This window comes from Crocodylus porosus, unplaced genomic scaffold, assembly GCF_001723895.1.
Source record: "Crocodylus porosus isolate Cpor-Errol unplaced genomic scaffold, CroPor_comp1, whole genome shotgun sequence".
NCBI classification, from domain to species: Eukaryota; Metazoa; Chordata; order Crocodylia; family Crocodylidae; genus Crocodylus; species Crocodylus porosus.
In genome coordinates, this window is record NW_017728934.1 from 7104529 (window position 1) to 7112765 (window position 8237).

Sequence of the window (8237 nt, forward strand, 5' to 3'; positions counted from 1 at the left end):
GCACCTACATTGAACATCTTCAAGAGTAAATTGGATGCTTATCTTGCTGGGATCCTATGACCCCAGCTGACTTCCTGCCCTTTGGGGCAGGGGGCTGGACTCGATGATCTCCCGAGGTCCCTTCTAGCCCTAATGTCTATGAAATCTATGGGGCAGCTCATTCATAGTGAGGAAGAGGTCCTTTGTTCACGCTCAGTCAGGGAGCTGGCAATGACCAGGCTGCCTAAATCAAAGAAGGCCACAGGCAATGCATCCTGAGGCTACACTGCTGCATCTTCACTGTTATTGGCCACAACCTAGCTAACGCTGGTATGCCTCCACAAGCTATATAAAAGCTGCTCAAGCTCATCACGGCAATAAAATGGCAACTGCTGGTAAGTGGCAGAGCAGGGAGGTGTGGTATGTACTTACAGGAGTGCAGCTTGAAGAGAAGCTTGACAGTGTAGTCATAGAGATGACTGCAGTCTAATATGACCTGAATCAGTGGGGCCAAGCGGCACTGACCAGCAGCAGTGACAGACACAGAGCGAGACATGTCCAAGGAGTTGAATACTAACATGAGAGAGATACAGAAAGCATTTAGGGTTTGTTCTATGCAATGCATTGAAAAAACAGTCAGTTGCAGTGAGGGCCCATCACAAGTTATTAAAATCCCATATGATATTCTGCACAGCAGTTCATCATAGCACATTTCAATGTTCAGTCACAGGACATTTTGTGTACCCCTTCTCAGTGCCTATGTAAGACTCTCTTCTCAGATCATAAAACTTGTGGGAGAGGAAAAAAAAGAAATATCTCTCTCTCTCCCTCCCTATATCTATCTATCTGTCTGTCTGTCTATCCAATCATTTCTAGTACAAGCTAGAAGGCGAGAAGTGAATGAGGAATTGACCATTCCACTGTCTCCCACTGGCATGGGGTTATCCAGGAATTTGCGCTGGTGGACTGCGTGAAAATGCCTTTATTGGTGAACATTGTACATGCACCGCAGTCACACCAGTTTGGTAACCAAATGACAGGTTTAAAGCTACTTTTGATGTCTACAGATTTGGGACATACAAACAGCTGGGTAAGAAGTCTACACAGGGAACAGGTTTCGTGTGTGTGTGTGTGTGCGCGCGTGCGTGTGTGTGTGCAACACTGCAATAAAACTGCAGAGATTTCCTGCTGTTCTTTCTTAACTGCTGAAAATTTGTAAATTGACAAGAGATGGGCATATCCATGAGTGCTGCCAGCATGGCTGACCAAGAGTGGGTCAGGTTGGGTGGCAGGGTTTCCTGGGGATCTGGAAGTGGTTTAGGTGCAACAGGTTAGAATAGACTCCCCAGAACCAGAGCCCCAGTTGGAAGCCTGGGAAGGCGTTGCAGTGGTGCGGGAGGACAATAGGGTCACCAATATTAAACATAATGGACTCAGTTAGGATATCTGCAGGGATACACACCTGTCTCTAACAGAGCAAAGGACTAAAAAAGGGTACCTTAGCTACCAGGTTTGAGAAGCCCTTGTTCTTTAGTGGATGCTCCATAAAATCCAAGCCAGTGACTAAGCCATAAGGCCCATGATATCTCTAACCTTTTCTGGCAGCCCTAATAAGTAATCTTTTCATTAGCATACCTCCTGGGATCAAGCAGGTGCTACAGCCTGAAAGGCCTCAGCTGCACCATTGTCAGTCCTTGCCTCTGGCACTTATCAACACATCTAACAATGCAACCAAATACATATCTTTAAGATGTCTGAAGTTCTACAGCACTCAGTTAACCTATTGCATGGGGCATTTATTCACTCCCAGACAATATAGTCCTTACTGAGATGGCAGATAAGGATGTGATAACAGATTCCAGCCCAGATTAGCAGCACATCCAACAGAATTAAGATTTGCACTGTGTGAATCCTGTTGTCATGTGAGAGAAACTGAAACTGCACAGTTGAATCATCTGCAAAACTATCAAAATATTAGACACGTACCTCATGGCTGAAAGCTGCCTCTATGGTCACAGGGGAAAGAAATCAATAGGACCACAATGGCAGTTGGCCTCAGGTAAATATTCCTCAGCAAAGTCACAGTTGAGGAAAGAAACTGTCCGACGTCTTGTCTCTCTCCTTCCCTAGCAGAATTATGGTTGAAATATCTATTCCTGTTCCCGTGCTTCTGTGGTTTTCAAATTAGCCCTTCCTAGCTGCCATTTATCTTGATAGGTCTCAGCTCAAAGGGGATCTGTCTCAGCATTTCTGGTCTTCCTGTTTGCACCAGCTACAAATGCAACCACTAACCATACTAGATACATTAGTTGTAGTCCTTACAGGAGTGGTTTTGGCCCTCTCTCTCTCCACAGACTGGATCATGGGGGCAGGGTATCACAGTCTTAACAGAAGAGCTCTCCCTTTGACTTAACAACTGTGGGCTGGATCTGTCCTGCCAACCAACTGCATGCAGCCCACGGCTACCCCCACAGCACTCCACATGGGGCTGTGACCCGCCAGTTCCCACTGAGGCAGCCCACACCGTGCTCCTGCTGGCCTGGGCCTCGACCAGCATGCAGCTTCTGGCAGGGCTCTTTGCAGCGTGGCTGCAGCCAGGTGATTGCTGCTTTGCTCCCCTCACTTCCAGCTGGATAGACACAGGTCCAGAAAAGGAGTGCTGACTGTTCATAGAAGTGACATCAAAATTCCAGAGGTGTGTCTTCCAGTGCTTTCTTTAGCTGTCCCTCTCTCATGATGTTGGAGGTTTCTTTGTGCATTGAGTGGAAGAAGGCCTCATGGTTGCAGATATTTTGGAGCCTATCCACTTCCTCCTGCAGCTCCTTTACCTGATTCCTAAGAGAATCCACCAGGAGGCACCTCTCACATCCCCCACCTGGCTGGTCCTGGCACTGCAAAACTAGGCCAGAACCCAAATGGAAGCCTCAGTGGTCAGGGGCCATGCCTGAACACAGGGCGCACAGGTACAAGAAGAGGAAGGCCTGGCAGTGGCAGAGACTTTGGCATTGCAATGTTTCTAGCTGTCCTGTTGATTTTCCTGCTAGCTCCTTCTTCCTCTTCTGCTGCTATACCAGGGGTGGCCAACCCCTGGCTCCGGAGTTCAAACTCACGAGTCCAAACTGAATAATATGCTTGCTGCAGGCAGTCGCGTCACATGCTGTGACGTAATGGCTATGGAAGCTGGTCACCGTGTGCTTGTGCAAAGATTCAAGGAGATGCATATTAACTTCTGAAGAGCTGCATGTGGCTCCGGAGCCGTGGGTCAGCCACCCCTGTGCTATATCTTAGAGAAAAAATGTCCTTCTTCCTCTTACCTGCTTCCATTCAGCAAGTTTATAGAGAAAGAAAGTGGCTGGGCAAACTCCCTACTTGAACTCCCCTGTTAGCTGGTCTGAATGCCGATCCTGTGCCACTAGCTCCTCTGTTGATGTGATCATTTGGGAGCAAAATGAATTCTATCCCATTTTACCCCATGGTCTGACTGGCATGGATTTGGGTGGGGTTTCATTCTTCTGTAGCAGGGAGGGAGGGGTATGGCCCTCTTCTTTGGATCTCTTAAGTGTATCTGAACACATATTCCTGCCCTTACAGCAGCAGGACACTGACGATACCTTTGTCCTTGAGCTTCACCTGTGGCAGGTTAGGGTGTTTTTGATATTTTAGGCATAGTTTCATAGTTAGTTTCATAGTTTCTAGGGTCGGAGGGGACCTGAACAGATCATCAAGCCCGACCCCCTGCACTGGGCAGGAACGAGTGCTGGGATCATAACACCCCAGCCAGATATCTATCTAACCTCCTCTTGAAGACCCTCAAGGTAGGGGAGAGCCCCACCTCCCTTGGGAGCCCATTCCAGAGCCTGGCAGTCCTAACTGTAAAGTAATGCCTCCTGATATCAAGCCTGTACCTGCTCCCAATTGATTTGTGGCAGATATTCCTTGCTATCCCGGGTGGTGCCTTGGGGAACAGAGTCTCACTTGTTTTCTGCTGGTCCCCCCTGGTGAGTTTATAGAGGTCCCCTCTCAGCCTTCTCTTGTGGAGGCTGAACAGGTTCAAGTCCTGTAGCCTCTCCTTGTAGGGTTTGCCTTGCTGCCCCCTGATCATGCAGGTGTCCCTTCTCTGGACCATCTCAATGCTGTCCACATCCCTCCTGAAGTGCAGCGCCCAGAACTGGATGTAGTACTCCAGCTGTGGCCTGACCAGTGCTGCATAGAGTGGGAGGATCACGTCCTTGGCCCTGCTCATGATACATCTGTGGATGTATGACAAGGTGTGGCATTGTGCCTTCTAGTTGTGCGAGAGGGTTTTAAAGAATAGATTAGACCAGCAGTACCCGATCTTTTCAATCCACAGGCCAGATGAGTGGTGCCAGGTTAGTCTGTGGGCTGGAGTCAATCCGTTCGTGGACCCACATGGCTCAGCTGGGGCCCAATCCAACCATGTGGGCTGACAGGGCCCAATCCAGCTGCACAGGACTGGCAGGGCCCAGGCCCTATCTGGCTGGAAGAGGCTTGGAAATTTGGTGGTAGAATAGTGGCAGTGTTAATTGTCACCACTCTCCCAATGCTAAATTTCCAAATCCATGGGGCTGGATGGCATGGCTTGCAGGCTGGATGGCATGGCTTTGAGGGCCAAATCTGGTCTGTGGGCCAGAGGCTGAGCCCCTTAGTTTTGACAAACACTTGTCTAGGATGGTTTAGATGGGAATGATACTGTCTTGAGCATGGGGATGAACTACATGGTTCCATCCTACTTTCCTGTGCTTTCCTGTGATTCCTACTTGCGTCATAGCCACATTTGCACATTGGCTGCATTGTCAACTATTGCCTTAAAATTTTGAAAAATAAGGCCTTAGTGTAATGACCGCAAGAGGATAAAGGAGATGATTCAAAGGATATTTTTCTTAAGAGCTGTTAAGGAAGGAAGCTTGCCTACATGGGAAAGTCATGCCCCACATGGTACAAAAGGTCCACTCCACATTTAGTGGGAAGCATCTTGGCCACGGGATTCCAACATTTTTAGTGTTGATACTTTCTCAGCCTTGCTCGTGGGCATAATGGCCACACTCTAGTTTCTGGGGCAATTAAAAAAAACTTGCAAGTATACAGGGAAATCCCGTGTCTAGCCTTCAACAGAAACAGTTGGGGTGAACTGTCCTGAAACCAAACACACGTTTTCACTATGGTGATCTGCCATCCTAGTTTCTCCTTTTTGAAATTGGTTTTACAAGGGAGTAGCTGGGGAAAGCTGGACTTTTCTTTGCTGGAAAACAGGATTTGCGGGAGCAGATTAAACCAATGCTCTTTTATTCCAGTGTCCTGCCTGCAGCTGTGGACACGAGCTGGTACTTCAAAGAAACCCAGTTCTTTCATTCCATACTTCAGCACTCAGACAATGCTGTGAGCTGTGTGAAGACTGAGATGAATTTACTGTCCCATTATAGCAGGTGACCATGAGAGCATGAGGATAAATATCCCTTCTCATGTATATCCCAGTAAGTATAAGAGCAGCTGCTGCCTATCTTCAGAATCAAGTAATGAGGCCAACCCTGAAATAACAGCTCTTTCCCTACAAGCTAAAGCCCAGGCCTGCTCAGTTTTCAGACCACCTGGGAAAGACAGTGCCTGTAATCCACCTGAGAGGGTTGCTGTGTATGGGAACAGGGTACTTCCCTATGAGTTCCCTTTCTGTTATATACAAAGTCCAGGTCCCCAGCCCTACACCGCTTTCTCCAGTACTGCCCATCTTTTGAGCCATAAAGCTCAATGCATCCACAGAAAGCCTGTTGTCTCATCCTTCCCTGCTGGGATCCTCAGGAACCCAATATTTACTTTCCTTTCCACCCCACCCCAATTACTCTGGCTCTAAGCAAATGTGGGAGGCAGTGGGGCAGTCTCCAAGGGTTAGAAAGTCACTGTTTAAGGCAAGGTCAGGCAATTATTTTGGGCAGAGGGCTGCTTACTGAGTTTTGGCAAGCCATCGAGGGCCGCATGATAGGCAGCCAGGGGCAGATAAATATTAATTTTCTAAATTTTTGAGGAGCCCTGCGGGCCAGATAGAACAACCTGGCAGGCCACATCTGACCCCCAGGCCACATTTTGCCCACCCCTGGGTTAAAGGCTTGAGGATAAAAAAAACTCCTGCTGGCTGTGTGTGTACGATTCCCAGCCCTCAGACAAGGAGCACTGAGATAGCTTTTCTTTCCCAAGAGGATCAACCCACCTCCATCCTCTCTCCTTCCTCCAGGGCCTGTGTCCCATGAGGTCCCAAGGCTAGTTTGTCAATACAAGATACACAGATATTGCTCTCATGATGGTCAAACAGAAACTTAAGCCTAGCAAGAAATCCCACCTTAGACCTCAGGAAATGGAGGACTCAATGTTACAAGTGGCACAAGGAAACCCCCCAAGAGAGTGTCAGAGCTCAGGGTGAGCACAAATTCTGCCAGAAGTGCTTTCTCCCTTTTATCTCAGACCTGTCTGACAGTCAGAAGGGAGGTGCTTTTTGTATATGGTAGTGTAATACACCTTTTGAGAGCCAGCTAGTTAGTTTGGGGGGTCATTATACCATTCTCAGTAGGTCCCCAGAGAGAATTGTCACCTTCTTCTGGGGCATGCTTATTTTCTGGGAGTTCATCTCCAAATCCATGTGTTTAAGGTCAGAACCATCCCTTAACCAAAGCTAATGCTAATGCTTAGTGAAGTCCAAGTTAGCCTGCACTAGACTGAGGCTGTCACCCTGAAACATATTATTCACAGAGTATGTATAGGAGAGGCAGAGGCAGCTTTTATGTGCACAAAAACATCAAGAAGCTGGTTCCTACTCCACGGTAGGGACTGCTACACAAAAACTTCTACCTCAGAACCAAAAGGCAGCCAGGTGGTCCTCTTGATGATCCCCAGAGGAAGAAACAGCTGATGCATTCCAACTTTGTGAGGGCTGCATGACACTGCTTGCAAGTGGACCTTGGGAAGCACAACCCCAAGCTATGCAGCAACAGCAGGGAGCAAGAACAATCTGAAAGGCTCCAAGGTCATGTCTGTAAGCCTACTGTCCCTTCAAGCACACTGAACTGCTCAGGACAGTATGTTCTAAACTAGAAGCAGTGCAGAAGTGTTTGCACAGGGCTTTGTGTGGGCTAATCAGCACTGCTGAGAGATGGGACAAGACAGCTTGTCCCCATGCTAATTAGCATGGACTCAGCTACACTGCTTCCAGTTTGGGAGCCAGTATGTCCAGAACAATGCAATGTGCACGAAGCTCACTCACTTTCCTCACATGACTAATGTTTCTTTCCCAGAACAGCTCCAGGAAATCTGCAAAACTGGATGAGGGTGATGCATATACAAGCTATCTGTTTTCTTCCCTTTGCAGCCCTGTGGCATGTTTTTGTGCTGTCTACTGAGCTTCCTTCTGTGTGCGCTTCAGCTCACATCATATCTGCAGCTGTACTCCATATGTGGCATCCAATAGCATCTGTGTCTCCAAAACCCCTAACAGATGTTCTTTTTAAGGTGTGATGGGATCTAATCCATGATCCAACAACTGCACCGCCTACTATGCCCAACATGCATCACAGGGTACGTGATTTTGGGATCAGAGATTAGATCCTAATTGTGCCTTACTTGCCAATGCAGGGGGAGTCTGGGATCATGATCATGGGCTTCCTCTGCATCAGCAAGTTAAAACCTAAGTACACGGCACCAAAACTCAGTTGTTACTGGGGACCATACCAGGATTAGGCACCTGCTGACAATTAGTTGTTTTGAGTTTTACAGTTTTTTAATGGGTTTTACAGGTCCTGGGGCATAGGACTGTGGGACTGTGCAGTTGCACCCTGATCTCAGTATCCTCATGCCTGGGATGAGTAAAAACCACATGTACTGCCCAGCTGGACTGTGACAGCCTTGTATGCAGAGCTGTAAACTCCTTGCTTGCTGCCCAGTTCTACTCATACCCTGGTATGGGGTTCCCATGATTGGGTTCCTGCAGCTCAAGCCCGTGGTCTGCATGCACTAGAACTTGTAAAAGCAGGTCCTCCCATCCAGGGACTGGTTCTGTCAGGGACTGTCTCCCAGACCCCTGGCCTCATGCTGGACTGGGCCTCATAGTTTCATAGCTTCTCGGGTCGGAAGGGACCTGAGCAGATCATCTAGTCCGACCCCCTGCCATGGCAGGAAAGAATACTAGGGTCAAATGACCCCAGCAAGATGTTCATCTAACCTCCTCTTAAACACCCCCGGGGTAGGAGCCTGCACCA

General features: G+C 48.3%; 1 protein-coding gene across 4 annotated transcripts in view; it reads right to left on the bottom strand.

The window, feature by feature from the left end:
* The window catches only part of HIP1 (huntingtin interacting protein 1), a 165039-nt gene that overhangs the window by 31454 nt on the left and 125348 nt on the right, over positions 1–8237 (bottom strand). For all 4 annotated transcript variants that reach the window (XM_019546425.1, XM_019546428.1, XM_019546427.1 and 1 more), the window contains exon 8: positions 412–552. In XM_019546425.1, the coding sequence (XP_019401970.1) occupies positions 412–552 (141 nt within the window). The remainder of the gene's footprint in view (positions 1–411; positions 553–8237) is intronic.